This window comes from Rhipicephalus microplus, chromosome 4 (genome assembly GCF_043290135.1).
Source record: "Rhipicephalus microplus isolate Deutch F79 chromosome 4, USDA_Rmic, whole genome shotgun sequence".
NCBI lineage: Eukaryota > Metazoa > Arthropoda > Arachnida > Ixodida > Ixodidae > Rhipicephalus > Rhipicephalus microplus.
The window spans coordinates 142,838,710-142,856,996 of record NC_134703.1 but is presented as its reverse complement, the minus strand read 5'-3'; the positions used below and the strand labels follow the sequence as shown (position 1 = coordinate 142,856,996).

At 42.3% G+C, this 18,287-nt stretch overlaps 1 protein-coding gene across 4 annotated transcripts in view; it reads right to left on the bottom strand.

Annotated features, from left to right (window-relative positions):
• Positions 1 to 8,455: 8,455 nt before the first annotated feature.
• LOC142814636 (uncharacterized) overlaps positions 8,456 to 18,287 on the bottom strand; it is a 93,426-nt gene continuing 83,594 nt past the window's right edge. For 3 of the 4 annotated variants that reach the window (XR_012895000.1, XR_012894998.1, XR_012894999.1), the window contains one exon: positions 8,456 to 8,640. Coding sequence is in view for 1 of the 4 variants with exons in the window: in XM_075893703.1 (XP_075749818.1) it covers positions 8,605 to 8,640; positions 12,992 to 13,756 (801 nt within the window). In the remaining 3 variants the exon portion in view is untranslated. Of the gene's footprint in view, positions 8,641 to 12,991; positions 13,913 to 18,287 lie in introns of those variants that run through there. The other variant, XM_075893703.1, reaches the window with a different exon arrangement.

Below are 18,287 nucleotides of genomic sequence, written 5' to 3'. Positions count from 1 at the left end.
TTCATGCTTCTCTTTCTTACTCCTCTTCTTTTCTATCTCTTTCCGTTCTATCATTCTCCTTTTCTCCCACCCCAAGTGTAGGGTAGCCAACCGAGCCAAGCTTGGTTACCCTCCCTGCCTTTCCTCTCTATTTCTCTATTTATCTCTCTCTCTCTCTCTCTCTGTCTCTGCAGCAGGAGTTTCTTCGAGTCCACTTGCGTTAGCAACCAGAGTGCCGGATCATCCTCTTGCTTTAGACAGTAGCCCTGTGCGGAGCCTCCTCCCGCTACACTATCAGAGAGCATCAATTCATGTGGAACCATCGTGGAAATCTGCTTCGTGGACCATAGTCACCGTTGTGCCTCCGTTCAAGAGCAAAAGACGCACCAGCACTCAGACACTTTACTCCAGAGCATTTAGAAAACTGCTACAGAGCTCACCGTCATATTTACACAGACGACTCTGTTACGGCTACATCATCTGCCATAGGCGTCTGGATTTCATCTGCCAATGTCACCATCTCTGCCACTCTCAGTCACTGCATTTCACCTGCAGTCACTGAACAGGCTGCACTGTGGGCTGCCAATAATTACATCATTGACCAGACAGCCGAGTCCTGGGTCATCTTCACTGACTCAGCGCTGCAGTCGCTGAGATCTCCATGCACACAGGTCCAACTCGTCATGGACATTAAACGCCTATGCAAGAAAGCCTGTGACCTCCATCATCGCATTGTTCTGCAGTGAATACCTGCCCACTGCGGAATACAAGGTAACGTCCGGACTGATGACGCTGCCAAAGCTGAACATAATACTTCAACAGAAATCGTCGAGATACCTTTCTCGAGGCAAGATGCAGCAACACTAGTGTCGGCACACGCCTGGCGCCTCCAGCGATTCCTCTGGACAGACCCCAGCCGACAGTATAAGCCTCTGTACAAGATCGATCCATCGTGTGACTTCAGAATGCCGCGAAATCTCAACAGGCAAGATGAAACGTGTTTACACCGCAGCCGATTAAACGTTGCATATATGAACTACTTCAGGAACAATATTGGACTGTCCAACTCAGCATTTCGTACCCAATGTAACGTCGTTGAAGACATCAATCATGTCTTTTGTTAGTGTACGAAATACGCATCAGAGAGAGCCTCTGAAGATGGGCTTAAAATGCAACAGAACACAAATTTAGAGTTAGAAAACATTCTTTGCCCACGGCAGAACACCGCCAGTGCGTTAGACTCTACAAAAGCGCTGCTGACGTTCTTACAGGCCACAGGCTTGAACGAAACGTTGTAAATTGTGCAGTGCGTGTGAGAAACTTTATGTGTTATGTGGCTGTTATGCGTGTATGTAACTGTATGTGTTGTGCGTGTTTATTATTGTATATATCACTGTCATCACCCAGCAACTGGAGTAGCCTGTCAGGTGAAAAACCAGGCAAACCTCTCCAGCTTCCCCTTAAAATAATTCTCTCTTTTTCTCTTCATTCCTTGTGCACCAGAAAAAATTTTGCCGTTCACAAATTTCTGTGACAGTAAACTAATGAAATGGCATGCGGCCGCTCAACGTCTCATGGACGCGCTTATAAAGCCTACGTCACGGAGACCGTTTCGTAGTCATTCACGTTTAACTCACCAGTGTGATCGAAGACTTGCGTGGACAACACAGCTTACATGAAAAGTGTTGCCTAAACAAAGATCTGCAAAAAGCATCTGCAAAAAGCTTTCTTTTTTTCGTCCCATCGGTTTGTTTTTGCCACGTCTCTGAATCACGGAGTTCGAAAAGGTTCTTTTCCGCCTACTGTAATTTGTATCGCTCGCAAGCTGACGTTCCTTAAAAATGAAATTTGCTCGAATGATGGAACTGAATTCTCGATAAAAAAAAACTAATATGAATTCAGCGAAGCGACTTAAGCACATCCACACGCCGAGATGATCCGGCCACATGTAGGCACTCTCGACTGCTTTTTTTTCCCTTAACACAAGAACATGCAGTGCAACCTGTAATACAGTAACGTGCACTGGATCTGCGGACTTAGGTTTTCACTGCGTTGAATCGTCTTATGTGCCGAAGATTCGCGGCAAAAACCAAAGTACTTGAAGCATGCAGCAAGCAGCTGCCCCAGTACTACAGGTACTCCAACAAAGGTTGTGGCAGCCCCGCTGTCGTAAACCCACGCATGCGCAGATTGTCTGGTGGGATCGGTCTATTGGTTAGCAGAGCAGCCGTTAAACTTTAAAGAAGGTGGGCCGGCGGCCACAGTAATGTGTACAGACAGTCCTAAAAATACTTCTGTCAGCTTACCGAATGTACTTTGCTATTGAGAGCATCAAAAAGAGAAAATGAAAGTAGGAAAGCACGCCTTGTTTTTCTTCACATATTGCACGCTCAATGTCCCTGTACATTAAACTGTGTAAAAGGCAGCTGGTGCAAGCTTAACTTGGCGGATGTAGCACACAATAGCGTGCTCAGATAATGCCACTCAAACGTGGTCTAGTGAACTTACCTAAATTATATCGACATGGCAGAAGTAGGCCCAATGCGCACAAACGCCAGGTTGTGTTTTCTCACTCCTAAAATATGCTTTGGACAAAATACAATGTTGTAGCTGCTATGCAAAGCACCCAAGATGCACGATTTTCTGCAATAAGGGACGAAAGAGCTAAATGTCGAGTCAGAGTACAACGCAAACTAGGAAACAAACTGGGAAACTTGTGGACAATGCTTCATACTTGAGGTGGTGTTGGTAAGCCCTTTTGTTTCGACGAATGAGCTCATGTTCTCAAGGCGCTCTCAGATTGTGCATTATTTACTACAAATTCTACGTTTACAACTTTGCATAGCACTTGAAAAAAAAAAGCATTGTCTGCTTGCAACGCCTTTCCGTTTCTATTATATATTTGACACAAACTGCTAGCTTTATTATAAAGCAATAAGTGGTGGGAGCCTGCTAGACGACATAGTGCCTCAAAATAGAATGAAAGAACGCAAATATTTAGTGCAGTACACATTACGCAGTACAGAGCAAAAGAGTAACGTTAAATATATATGTCACTGTAGTGAAATTTCTGATAATATTATTGAACATTGAATTTGTGTTAATATTGGAAAGTGGCGAAACCAGAAGTAACTATGGTTTTTCAACTCTTTTAAAATAATAACTAAACAGCATGCCATTTGACTGGAGTGTATTTAAATTTGTTGTGGTAATGCGCTTTTTGAAAATAATCATACAGGAAAATTTACTGCTTGACATGTTCCCTCGGTGAGCACTCTTTACGATCTGTTATACTATTGTTACTCCTATGCTTCTCGTGCTACTAAAACGAGCAATAACATGAGCCAGAAACCACTGCCAAATCTCTAATGTATGCGATAAAAAGAAGTAGAGCCCGAAAATAATAAATTGCAGCTGTCGGCGCACCATTGCTGGTGTCTAGTTTGAGCAAGTTTGTCAAAGTTCTCGCAACAAGCCTCTGCTCGCACTCCCGAGCCATCAGATCTGAAGTTGAATAGCGCTATCCCGCGGCCGACTTGTGTACGAGCGGGCACGCTTGTTTTCAAGGCGGTGCAAAGGTGGCGCGGTATTTCCAGAGGGGGTTGAAAATGTGGTTATTTGCGAGCGCGACCACCCGAGCGCGACTGGCTGCTCATCCTGCCCTGTAGCAAAAGAAGACTTAAATGCCGAGCACTTACGGGGGCCGGGCCGCGAGTTTACAAAGGCGAGCGGATAGAGCCACCCACAATGCACCGCGGCCTAGCGCTCTTGGAGGCTATGCATTTCCGCCGGCGTAACTGTGTCATCGCGCTGTCGCTCCCCGCACTTTCGTACAGTGTTGCCGGAGGCTGCTGCTGCAGCTAGCGGGGGCCGCCTTGCTCACAAAGGAAACCCCTCAAGGCTTTTGGACCTGCGGCGAGTTGAGTTGGATACTCGCGAAGAAATCGGGTGCGCCCACCTGTCGCTTCTCGCAACCGAAAACCGGCTCGTTCATGACGCAAGTGGGCACTGGAACGATGTGATCAAGGAAAGGAAAACCCTCTACGATTGACATCTCACAATCGTTCATGTTTCAAGCAGTGCGCGCGCCTTGTATCGCCGCTGCGCTGCGCTCCTCGCTCTGCCCAACGTTTTGCCGGCCTGTTATCAACGATGTAAGTTTAGATGTTTACTAAGTCGTATGCAATCAACACAAAACGACGCGATCAGGTACTTGTGCAAGCCTTGCCTCGTCGCTGGTCAGAAAAGGGGTTTCGGAAAAATCACACTCCGCTACGTCGCGGTCGTCACTTCAGGGTTAATTAGCTTTAGCTGATGCTCAGCACTGACTTCTAAGCTACGCATTATGAATAGGAACGTGCCATGCCACACGAAGACCTTCCAAACACCATTGTGCGGCTTAAAAAAAGTAAAGCTTCCGGCCTCGCCCGTTCATATATTCAACGCCTCCTTGGTTTATTACACGGACAAGCTAATACGCCATCGTTAAGGCGAAAGAACGCCGCTGATTAAATATTGCCTATCGGCGCAAATAAGGTTCGAACAAAAACAAAATTTTTCTGGTGCGTCCTGCAGAAAAAAGCGCCCGTGTTTTCTTTTCTTTTTTGGCGCTTCAGTGCAGCATGCATGTGTAATGCGGTGAAGCTGTGAGGGCACGCGCAACTTTATAATATGCGACCGAGCACCTCGACATGATGTTTTTCTCTTTTTTTTTCTACAACCCGCCCTTGTCCAACAAGCAGTCATGCAAACTTGATGGCAAGTAAAAAAAAAACATTCCTGGCCACAAGTGTCACATAGCCGTCACATGAAATTGAAATAAAAGCAGGAGTGCAGACCATGCATAGAGATACACTGGAGGATGTTCTAAAGCATAGACCATGCTCTGAATGAAACATAGAGAACTTTGGTGCTAGTGTCTGTGGCAGCTGCAACGCACAGCACTTCAGCTAGCATGGCAGGGATGGGTAGTACACGAATGTGTCTAATGTTCGTTCTTTTAGCTCCGTGTGGCCTGAATTCGCTTTGCCACAAGACAAAGTTTAGCAAAGGTTTAAAATCAATGCATAGCTATAAACACAGCCACAAGTGCATGGGAAGCCTGCAAACACGAAAACTAGGCAAATCTGTGAAGTACCCATCATTCCCATTGCAACTAAACGACTGCAGTGCCAGAGTTACTTTTAGGAAACTATGAGACCATAAAAGTCACCCAGGATCTTGCAATTACACCTTGTTTTACTTTTGCATCATTTAAAAACAACGCTTTGCTGGTGAAATGCCATTCGAAGTATCACAGGATCATTGCTTGCTTAGACCCCTCATCATCCAACCTTGTATAGGTGAGAGCCAGTCCTTACGCATGTACCTGTTCAAATAAACATCCGTGCATATGACTGCCTGATTTGTGCAAGGATTACAAGATGCAATAAGACTTTACAATTCATTAGTATACACTTTAGAAACAGATATTGAATTCAATGCAGCAAATAGTTCAACTGCCTTTTGCAACACAGCATATGCCAGGTAGAAAATGCAGCAAAGGCAAATATATTCTGGAAATTGTTTTGCAAAGCCTTCACAGGCATGGTGGCAAATATATCGGTTAATGCCAGCAATGTCTATTTTCTGCGAACCCCTGAAAGCTCTTGCACGAGTTGTCTAAAATGCCTATACACCTCTTCAGCCTATGAACTTGGCGTTTCACTGCAATGTAATGTTAAAATCAGAGGAAATAGTAAACCGCCTGTAAGACTTATAAGCTGTTGTGAAAAAAAAAAAGCAATATATTTCTTAATTTTGAAGAAGCATTCTGAACAAAATTAGACCAACCGAGGCTGCCACAAGTGGCCTTGAAAATGTAAAAATACTTGCCAACATAAGCTGCTGGTCTAGTGTGGAGGCCACGCATTTCAGTCAGCTGTACACATCGATGCTAAGTCTTTGTAATGCTATGAAAATATTCATAATAGCGCCTATAGACACAGCATAATACACCCAGTTTATTATGTCTTTTGGCATTGAGGATAAAAGATAGCTTATTCCTTTGCATACATTTCTAATATTTTTGCAGTTATGAAGATTAGAAGCTTGACGACTGTTAGCATACTAGTTTATGTTTCTCAAAGAGATGTGGACATCTATAAATCCAGAAGCCCGAAATATAAATTTCAAAAAGTGCGAGGATATCCAAATGCAGAGCTGTGAAATGTTATGCTCACACCTCTTATTTAATCTCTATACGAAGTTTCGATTCAGCAAGGCATTATACAAGTATCGATGTTCATATGCCTCATGACTGGCATGTGTATTTGCACAAGTTTTTCACTGCCATTCAGGGTTGTTGCAAGTACTGTACTGAGCATGTGTTCCTCTCTTCCCCTAAAATATCCCTGGTTACAGCACTGTTGCCAGCACCATAAATGAAGCAATGCAGGCAGTGACTACAGTGCCAAATGCATGAAACACCTCGACATTGAGGTCTCGTCATACAAACTAGCTAATCTCAAACTTTGCGAATGATTGGGCTACGGCCCAAGTGGTGCAAGGGTTTCTTGCGAGAAGAAAAAAAGTAATAAAAGTGAACTGCTCTCTTAGCCCTTTCAGATACCACCTACGTAGAACTGTATGTACTTGTGTGAAACTGACATTTCAAGGCACTCGATATTCTATTGCAACAAAAATAGCTGCATTACACGAGGTGCATTCAAAAAGAAACCGAACTTGTGCTTTACTGTAGTCTTTGATTTTGTTTCTCGGCCACAAGTATGGCCAAACAAAAAATTTCATCTTGGAAGTGCCGCCTGCTGCCTTAGTCCATATCACAACTATGCGACATCTGGTGGAGGTGGTTTCTTTTATGTTCTGGGCGCCCCCATCAAGCCATGAACCCAGCTCCAGTGCCAAAAAAGATACCCGACGCCGACCTTGAGCCTGTAATCTTCAACTTCTTCAAACATTAATGTTTTTTAGATTACTGCGTAATTTTCAATAAAATAACTAGTGGTAATGGCAGTTAATTTCTCCAATCTTACCTCAACACTGTAGCAGCTTGGTGCAGCACATGGCAAATAGATTTAAACATGCGTAACTGTAAGCAAACGTGCATAAGAAGATATGCAGACATCTTGCTAACATACAAGGTAAATGTCCTACGCAATCGGGTCAACTCATATAAATAATTAGGTGTTCTTATCTCATTGAACTTACCTCAGGCACCTCACACTGAATATGTTACTAATAATGCCGATTACAAGTTAGGCTACATACATTGCACCTTCTCGAAACCCCGATATAAACTAAAACTACTCCTATATGAAACATTATTACGTCCCAAACTTGAATATGCCTCTTCTGAGCGAGACCCTTGCCACGACAACTTGATTCACTTGTTTGTACAGAATAATTCCATCCGCTTGAAACCTTCTCACTGTAATTGCATTGCTGGTATAACTTCAATGAAATCCAGCCGAAGCCTTGCTTCTTTTGCACCCCCTTGGAAAATATCCTGTTTGGCTTCATTTCACGAATTATTCTGTCATACCACCCCGCATGACCAACTAATCCTGAATCCTCAGTACATGAACATTGCAGTGACCTTGCCATAAGGTTGGCATCGGATTATGCAACTCCCAGTGTTTTCATCTTGTACATTGGTACATTGAAACCAACTACCTGAAGACATGTCACTATTAGTAATTGTTTTCCAATAAACTTTACTCAGTATTCTGTAATTATCCAAAATAGACTAACTAACATTCTGTATTTACAGGCTGAATTATGTATTGTGTTTGTTGTCCTTACACAGCTAACATTGTGTAATGATGAGTTTATTCTTTGTTTAGTAACTTTTGATGCTGCATTTTCCTTGTCTACTTTGTAACCAGTCCCCTCTATTAATACCGTAAGGATTTCGAGAGTAAATAAAATAAAAATAAATATGCAACTGTATGCTGCAAAACGAAGTTAAATAAAGAGATTAGAAGGTCAATATATTTTGATGTTTCTTAGCCCCTACCTATATAAATAGAAAAATCAAGGGGTGTACACAATTGTGTACATAGCGTGTCAAACAGTTGACATTCACCCAGCATTCCTTGCAAGCACTGAAAGCCGATGATTCAGTCCTTTTTATGCCAACTTAGTCGGACATCAGGGGTTGGCACTCCTTTAAGAAGTGGAGTTTGCTTGTTTGGGATTAAACAAAACCAACTTCATGCTTCAAAAACTAACATTTTTCAGGCAAAGTAACATGAAGCATCAACATTTTTAGGCTTGCTCTTGTAATTATTACAGTTCATTTATAATTTTAGTGAAGTAAAGGTTAAGTTATGTGACAGCTTTGTGTTAGTAACAACAACAAAGCATTCAGAAATACTACACAAAGGCAGCTGCTGTCCCTATCACAGTACATGTCCACAATGAGGAGAACGTTAGTATACCTTGTGTAGCACATGTGAGAAAAAGACTCTACAGGTTTTCACACAACCAATGTTTTCTTTATTTTCTGTCCCCCTCGCGCCAGTATTGCTGCTGCATCGCACGTGATCACGCGCATCCCCTTCTTCCATCACGACGCGATCCCCTTGCTGTTGGTGGCACTACAACCCAGTGGCATTCAAGCCCTTAGCACCGAGGTTCACACTGTTTTTGGTGGCCAGCCTGCAAGTAGGAAAGATACCAAAGTGTTTTTAAGTATCGAGTTCTGTGACCTGCTTTCAAGTCAATTTTTATTCTAGTTTCTCAGAACTTTACAAGGAAATATGAGGAAATGGGAACAGTCAGCAATCCTAGATGTATCAGAACTATAGTACAAGTCAAAAAGAAGGCAGGAAATTTAACACACAGAGAAGCACACAAGCAGCACAATTTATTATTATTTCAAATACCCTCAGGGTACAAACGTACATTGAAGAGGGGAGGGGCAAAGAAAGTTAACACGTAATAATAACTTGGTTATAGTTTTAAAAATACAGAAATGAATTATCACGATGACACTTTAAACAAATATCAGTTACAAGAACAAAGGCCAATGAACCAGAATGAATAACACAGGAATCAAAACACTGGACTGTCCTGGAAGAATTACAAGATTTTATCATTGGATGCACTGCCAAAAGAGATATAATGAAAAAAAAAAAAAAAAAATGACAAAAAGTAGCCACTCGCAAAACTAGAATACGAGAAGCATAGCAACAAAAGGGAAACATATAAAAAAAGAAAAAAATTAAAGGTATGAAACAAACACTGAACGATGTTAACTCGAAATGAAACTTCGAAGTGCGATTTTGAAATTATTGGTGTTAGTTATGCTTGTGAGTGATGCAGGCAGATTGTTCCAGTCTCTGGTCGTTGTGGGGAGAAATGAGTGTGAAAAGCCGACGGTGTTGCTGTGTGGAATGTTTACCTTTTGGCGATGGTCGATGCGGGATGAAATGTACGGCGGTGGCTGAAGAAGCATAGAATGTAAATATGAATTGTGGTAGTAGATTTTATGGAAAAGATAGAGTCGAGATAGTTTTCGGCGATGTGATAGCAATGGAAGGTGTAGAATGTCTTTCATGTTAGTAACACTCGCAGTTCTTTGGTAATTGTTTAAAATGAAACGGACTGAGCGATTTTGTATTTTTTCTAGTAATTTTATGTGGTTCTGATATCCGGTGTCCCATACTGACGATGCATACTCAAGCTTCGGACGAATGAAAGTTGTGTACAGTAGTAGTTTTAATGAAGATGGCGCTTGAGGAAACTTCCGGCGAAAATATCCTAATGTGCTAGTGGCCTTGGTGGCTATGTAATCAATATGAGTTTTCCATGAAAGGTTATTGGTAATATGGACACCCAAGTATTTGTACGATGTTACGCATTCTAGTGGGATGTTATTAAGTGTGTAAGTAGGGGAAGTCACTTCAGCACTGGAAATCCTCATACTTTTGCATTTTCTAACGTTTAATTCCATACGCCATAATTGACACCATTTAGTTATGTTATTAAGATCTTCCTGAATTAGTGAAATGTCTGCGGCATCCGTCACCTTTCTATACAAGACGCAGTCATCTGCAAACAGGCATATTTTCGAAGAGACATTAGTAGGCAAATCATTAATATAGATTAGGAATAATAAGGGACCAAGCACAGACCCTTGCGGGACACCAGAATCAACAGGAATCAATGAGGAGTTAACGTCGTTAGCGGCTACAAACTGAACACGTGATGTTAGAAAGGCGCGAATCCAATTAATTACAGCTGTGTCGATGTTTAGAACGCTTAGTTTATGAAGTAGCAGTGCATGGTTCACTTTGTCGAATGCTTTAGAGAAGTCGAGAAATATACAATCTGTTAAAAAACCGCCATCTAGATTAGAGTGGAGAAAATGAGTGAAGGCTATGAGCTGAGTGTCACAGGAAAAGTTTTTGCGAAATCCATGCTGCGAAGCCGTGAAGAAGTTGTTATGTTCGAGAAAATTAACCAGATGTGTGTAAATTATATGCTCCATAACTTTGCAAGGCACTGATGTAAGAGAAATCGGTCTATAATTTTGTGGGTCATGGGATGGTCCTGATTTGTAAATAGGGATGACTCTGCCAGTTTTCCAGTCAAACGGTAAGGTACCCGAGTTGTAAGATTGCGAGTAAATATGTTCTAGTATGATTGAGCAATATTCGGCAGTGTTTTTTAAAAAGATTGCATTGATTTCGTCTACCCCGCATGATGCTTTAGATTTTAGTTTCTGAATGATGCTTTTGATACCAGTGGAGTTGAAGATTATGGGATGCATTGAGTGGTATTGAGTAGGATGGATCTCAGGCATCGGACCGGGAAGGTTAGGTGATGAGAATGACGAAGCGAAAGTTTCATTGAGCAGAGTAGAACACATATGCTCCGGTACAGGGCCCCCAGAACTTGTCAGCAGTGATATACCGTTTTTATGAGCATTTCCCCGGATAATCTCCCAAAAGCGTTTTGGGTTAGCCTGTATTAAGTTTGGAAGCGTGGATTTAAGGAAGGAGACTTTGGCTGATTTTAGTGCTATGAGATATGAGCTTGCAGCGTTTTTGTATGTTAGCCAATGAGACGGTGTTGAGTGAAGTTTAGCTGTGCGGAATAAACGTTTTTTCTTATTGGATAATCGATTCAATTATGTACTATACCATGGTGATTTATTGTTAGCGTAAACAGTCCGAAGGGGGACATATTTGGTTATTAGCTCACCGATTTTATTTTTTAAAATGAACCAGTTAGTTTCGACGGAGCGTTCTAGATAACTAGGTAAAAAAGTGGCCAGAAACAGGCACAGTTCATTGTTGATGGCCTCATAATTAGCTTTTTTATAATTTCGAATCTTTTTCCGCTGTCGCTTTATCTTTTGATGAGGTGTTGTAATCGTGAAGAGCAAGATGTCGTGATCGCTCAGCCCTGGCATGTGTGTTACTGTAGAAACTTTATCAGTTGATGTCGTTAGAATCAGATCAAGGAGTGATGATTTGTTTTTTGTTACACGTGTTGGAAGTTTGACTATCTGGGATAAGCCGAAGTCAGAGCAAACTGAAACGAACCGATTGGCTTCAGCCGTTGAGGGGTTAGAAAAAGGGATCGAATGAGACCAGATGATGTCAGGAAAATTAAAATCACCCAAGAGTATAATTTGAACTCCCGGGAAACGCATGGTAACCGCATTTAAACTGTCGTGAATGTCATCACAAAAAGATGAGTCACTTGATGGGGATCTGTAGCAGACACCTAATAATATTTTCTTAAAACTAATTGTTAGGCAACACCAAATAAGCTCTAAATTCGAGTTGATTGGCACAAGAGAACAATTTATGGATTCTTTAACAGCGAGCAGGACGCCACCACCAATCCTACCAGTTCTGTCACTTCGGTAAACAGTATAACGGTTTGCACACTCAAAGAGTTCGGGGTTTGTTATTTTGCTACTTAGCCAGGTTTCTGTCAGTGCAATAATGTCGGCGTTACAGTCATCAATTATACCACAGAATTCATCTTTCTTGGGAAAATAACTACGAATGTTGGTAAAAAGGACTGAACACTTGCACTCGTTTATGGCTCCTCCCCTCAGATGTCCCTAACTCGGCGGTAACCTACGACCTGAGCGAAGAGTTCTGCTACGTTCATGCTCGTGTGTGGGTTTTTTTCTGTGTATTTCGAAAATGCAGTTCTTCGCTTCGTCGTATCCGTAAGATTTGCCATCGAATGTCAGCGTTTTATACCGAAGTTTGAAGGACGTGGTCTTTGATTTACCGTATTCTATTAGTTTTTTTCTTATGTTGCGCGTTGTTTGACAAAAATCTTCGCTCATTGCTATGTCAGTGCTCTTTAGCAAACCTCGTTTTGAAAAAACCAGCTCTCTCTCTTTAAATGTTTCAAATTTCGTTATAAGTGGTCGAGCTTTCGCTGAATCATAGCGTCCTATTCTGTGAGCGCGGCATATATCAGAACTTGTGACATCAATTTGGATAGTATTAGTCAGGAGGTTGATGATCTTTTTTTCCGATTCCGAAGAAGTTTCATCTGCGGCATCTGGAATTCCATAAAAGACAAGATTGTTTCTCCGCGATCGATCCTCTGCGTCATCAAGACGCGAATGCATATTACTAGTGTCTTTTTCAAGGCGCTCAACAGTGGTGCGTAGTTCTTTCATTTCATGCTGCCAGTGCTCGAAAACGGAGGTTTGGTTTTCAACTTTCGCCAGTCTGTCCTTTATTTCGTTCATTGATTCTGAAACTGACTGTTGTTGTTCTTTTAACACAGATACGGTGTCCAATATTGTTGTTTGCGCTGATTCCATTCTTTTTGTACGTTCGTTCAAATCCTTCATCGTTTTCACTAGTTCTGCTAAGTTGTCAGGACCTGGGTTGCTTTCTACATCCCCACAAAGAAGTAGTAGCAAAGAACAAAAAGGCAAGAGAACGGCTTGTGGGCACGGAAGCACAACAATAAAGGGTTCATCAGATCGGAAGCTACGACAAGGCAGTTTAGAAAGGTAACTAACCTGCAAGACGAAAAGACAGGTGCGTAAGCCTTTGGCTGTTCTTTCCATCGCGCTTCCGTGCCCACTGCAGTGATAGTGCTCGATGCTGGGTCTTATCCTATCCGGACGAGATGACGTTGATGTCGCAGCTGCGCACTGGTGGTGCTGCAGGTGGCGCTCGACGATGTTGGTCAGGTCCCAGCAAGCTGTTTCTGGCAGGTCTGGTGAAGGGGCAACAGCACAGATTCCGTCCGATAATGGAAGATCCGGGGAAGGGGCGGCTTCACGAATTCCGTCCGAGAGCGCGAAGCTTTCCCGTAGACCAGCCACTGGTACGCCGGCCGCGAAAACAGCGACGTACTGCAAGACGAAAAGACAGGTGCGTAAGCCTTTGGCTGTTCTTTCCATCGCGCTTCCGTGCCCACTGCAGTGATAGTGCTCGATGCTGGGTCTTATCCTATCCGGACGAGATGACGTTGATGTCGCAGCTGCGCACTGGTGGTGCTGCAGGTGGCGCTCGACGATGTTGGTCAGGTCCCAGCAAGCTGTTTCTGGCAGGTCTGGTGAAGGGGCAACAGCACAGATTCCGTCCGATAATGGAAGATCCGGGGAAGGGGCGGCTTCACGAATTCCGTCCGAGAGCGCGAAGCTTTCCCGTAGACCAGCCACTGGTACGCCGGCCGCGAAAACAGCGACGTACTGCAAGACGAAAAGACAGGTGCGTAAGCCTTTGGCTGTTCTTTCCATCGCGCTTCCGTGCCCACAATAAAGGGGACCCCAAGACATAATGCATACAACACCATGAGAAGTGCATTGTCGATGACATATTTTGATCACTAAGCTTACCAGATATATTTTCGGCAAGCAGCACACCTATAGGGTACTGCACATGGAGATGCATGTCAACTGTGGGCACACAGTATTGAGTTAACATGGCTCACATTTTTCTTTGCTTCATGGGCATGTAGGACTGCCTTGTTAGGGTGCGCGGCAATGGATGATGGAGCTTGTGCACTGAAAAGCAGCAAAGGTGGCTCAATAAGGAATGAAAGCACCATTTGCAAGAAAAAAAAAGAGAGTTCAATTATTTTGTATTAACAGCATGTTACTATTATGTCCTTATTGTACCAAACCCATGAAAATGAACATTGGTGATTTTATTATTTACAAGTAAGCAAATACACAAGTGAAATAAAAACTGTCTGTTTGCATCATTTTTCACACACCCCACTGGCATCAAGAGGCTAGACGAGACCATCTGAAGCTTCTGGTGGGTAGGGTACAATGACGATAAATCTATTCTAGCTTTATTTAGCGCTCATAAGTATGTAGGATGACTGCCAGTTGGGCGTGTAGGTAAAGGTTCATGATGAAACAAGTGCAGTGTCCTCTCCGAGTCTGGGCTCATAAGTAATTTAGTCATTCAAATGCAAGCTCTGAAGGCCAGAATGCAAGGCAGCACCCCAAGTAAGTCTTTCACTTTCAAGTGACTATGATAGTCCTCCACTGCTTTGCTGTTTTGTATCGCAATAAAAAGCATACGTCTGAAGTGTCCAACATTCCAACGGCTTCTCTGGCGAGTGTGTAGAAATCCTCGGAAAAAAATTTTTTATTCTGCGTTCAGTCTTCTTCCATCGGAGTGATGAACGCCCGGAACGATGGTTGGTGGACGTGATCACAGAGGTGTGAAAGTCTAAAACTGAAACCGTGTGCAGTTTTTGCAAGGCCTTCACCAATAATACTACATACACCGTTCTGGTCGTATAAAGCATGGAAATTGTCAGATAATGTATTACCGAAGTTTCTCCAGCTTTGTTTAGTTAGCCTCAAAAACCACCACAGTTGAGGGGAAGAGTTTGTTCCAGCAACACTGGTACGCCAGCATTGTGAAACGAACAGTAGTGGTTTTACTCCTGCCAAGTGTGCATGCAACTAAAACAAACATGAAATGTCCTTCACAAAACAGCAGAATGTCCCCGCTGTCTTGCAGTTGTGTTTATGTGTTCTGCGTTGCATATGGGATGAGAGCCAGCATGGGCAACATGATTAAGCGAAACCTGATGGCAAAATGTTCTCCAATGTTAGAACTTTGGTAAGTACTGTTGTGCACTTTAAGCACAAAGGCTCGCGCAACATTACTAGATGACACTGGACCCACGGGCAAGGTTTGAAAATTTACTGAAATCAGTTGTGCTAATACTTGCCAAAGACTTTTTTTTGTTGTTGTTGTTGAGAGCGGCGCCAGAAGCAGCACTCGCTTTTCTCCGCCGTAGGCAAGCACGCGACCGTCTCGCCGGCAGTGCCACGGTGCCTCTTTGGACGCGTGATAAAACAAGCAAAAGTACTCTCTTGTGCCGTCTAAAGTTGCCTCAAGGGAATGAAATGCAATTTCAAGTTAAACATGTTTGTTTTTAAGCAAAATCAGCCTACTTGCGAGCATTTCTGTGTGGATAAATAGAACCACATAGCTGCTGGGTGATGCCAGCAGTTGCTTTGTAGATTTTCAACATCAAAATTACTCCTTTTATATGGTACAAAAACATGCTCACTGGTGCTGATGAGATTAACAGTCTTCTCATTTTCACCATAATAAGCAAAAAGTTCTGTGCAGTAGACAGTCCATTTAAAAAAAATTGTACCACAATATCACAGCTTCATTGCACTAGAAATACTGCAAATTGATTACATATAACAAGCCCTCCTCGCAGCGAATTCCAAATATGCATGAAACCTGACAATACAGCTTGTATATGCTTGGTAATCTTCAGTTCTACCATTCAACATTTGATTGAAAAATATAGGCCTCCAACAGTTCGCCCTGTCAGAAAACATGCATGTGATTTTCGGCCACAACTTCTTCCATGCACCTGTCCAAAACAGCCAGAAGAAGCAAAAACTGCAAGGTTTAGTGATGGGCAAATAGTTATGTGAGGTTGAAAAAGTAGTAATTTGGTTGAATCATTTAAATCAAGCATTTTTATTATGATCCAATAACCTTAAAAATTTTACGAATAAGAATTAGGCTTGTACGAAGATCACATACGCTTGTGCAATTTCCTCGCCTCTTAGCAGTGTCCTTTTTTGCTCTTATACCAGGAATGTCTCTTTCTTGTAGATATTAGTGAACTCACTTCAGAGTCTACTCACTCTAACTCAGATCGAGACGCTAGTCTCAGAATGAGTTAACATTTCTGTGAGTGTGCATCTGAATGAGTCCGTCTCTGGAAAATTTTGGCGTTTTCTGAGTCCGAGCGAGTCCAAAGTGCAAGATACATTTCCTGAGGGAATCTGAGTTCGATTTTTGTTTGCCAAGCTATGGTCATACCTACTCGTCTTCAGTATTACTATCTGCTTTACCTAGATCAGCGTTCATACTCGCGTCAATGCTCACATATTTCAAAGCCGTGTCTTTTATATACTATTTGAATATTTATTGATCAGTGGCATGAATTACATGGTGGAAGGCCTCGACCTTTCCCTAATCATTGACAACTAAAGGAAGTTGGTGATAACCTCTCCTTACATACATTTAATGAAAAAAAAAGTTCGTGATGAATATATATTGCGCTGTCATCTCTTTCAAGAAAAACGACCTTACTGGTTTACGAGCACTCGTAACTCGTATTCGAAGGCACCATATGAAAAGGTGCCAAGACGAGCATCGATTACGTTAAATTTCGGTGTTAAAAAGCACTGGCATTGTGGTCGAAAAAGACAGTGAGTCCGAGCGAGTCCAGCTGAACAAATTTTTGTGATAGTGAGTACGGCTCCCAAAAATGTTTATCGAGTCCGAGTCTGAGCAAGCTCCACAAGCTTTTCTGACTTACGCTACATTGGGTTGAAGCAAAGTGGAAGCAAGTTTCTATTAAATGTATGATTTAAATATGACTACATTGCAAGTTGTACACAGTGAAATATTTGTGTTTAAAGGTTTCCTACTTGGCTCATATAACAAGCTTTGAAACTTAATAGAGCCCTCCAACACTTCGAAAAGTGCACTGTTGTAGCCAAACACCGTCAGCAGCTAACACGAGAGATTATGGAGGCCAATTAAATGCAAATGCTGGGTGATCGATGTTTCAGCATGCCTTCGCTTGCTCTGACTAAAAAAGAAAGCGAGTTTCTGGCTTTGACACAATTGATTGTGAACTTGTGCTGAGCTGTGGCGTTGTAACCATATAATGAGATGATGATTGTCTTGCTGTGATGCAATACATTGCGCGGTGGTGTTCCGTCATGAGTATATATTTCCAGCATTTTCGTTAATAAAATTTCAGTTGTCAGCGCTCTTTCTGTCCTTGTCTCTTCATCTGTAGTTACATCGTAACTACTCGTAGTCTTGTGCTGTACAAATATGTTGAATCCCTATCACCAACTAGCCCAAGCATCTGTCTTATCAAGTTATGAAATAAAAACACTGCATACCCAAAATTTCCAAAACAAAGAAAATTCAGAATATACAATTTGAGAATAAATGACCCAAGAACAGTACAACAAATTTATAAATGATGCATATGATGGTTCTATTCAAATAGACAAAGAAAATTGGAAGCGAGGTGCCACTTCATTGCTAGTGCCGTGCGGTATAAAGCATTGCTTGATTTTTTTTTTGTAGCACACATGAACTCAGTTTTCTCAAAAAATTTTGGTCTTATTGCGATAACAGCCCACACGTGTTTTAATATAGATGGATGTTATGATATGATCCCACTATAAATACAAATGTCCAATGAACTTCGCTGTTTAAAATTAACAGGGTTGCAGGCACTATAACCTAACTCAGTCTTGAAAGGTCGCTTCACGGCATTGCGAATATTCCCGAAGTGGTTGGTTTCACCGCACAGAGAACCTATGCGGTAGTGAAACCACCTTTCAAAGCGGTTACACACGGTGAAGTATGTCTCACAGGCGCAGCCACTCAGTGATGTTCCGTGCAGGAAATTTTTGTTTTATCGGGGAATATTCGCCTGTCATTTTGAGCCAAAAGAAATCTTCGCAATATTGCAGGGTATTTCAGGAATGGTTAAATTCTCATATGACGACCGATAATTAGCGGTCACAGTGTGCCTTCATCTGCTGTTATCGGTTCTGGTGCATGCACCACGCTAGCAGAACCCTTGAGATTTGATATACGCGGAGTGATTTCTAGTTCATTATTGGTGATAGACTTGAAGCCCACAATGTGCAGTGTACTCTCACTATATGAATGAATATACCATGGCTTTGTTGTGCGGCAGCGGGTGGGCTAGTCATGATTTCAAAAGTGGCCAGTACGTCATACACTTGTAATTATAGTGTTTGCGTAGATGAGGGCGGA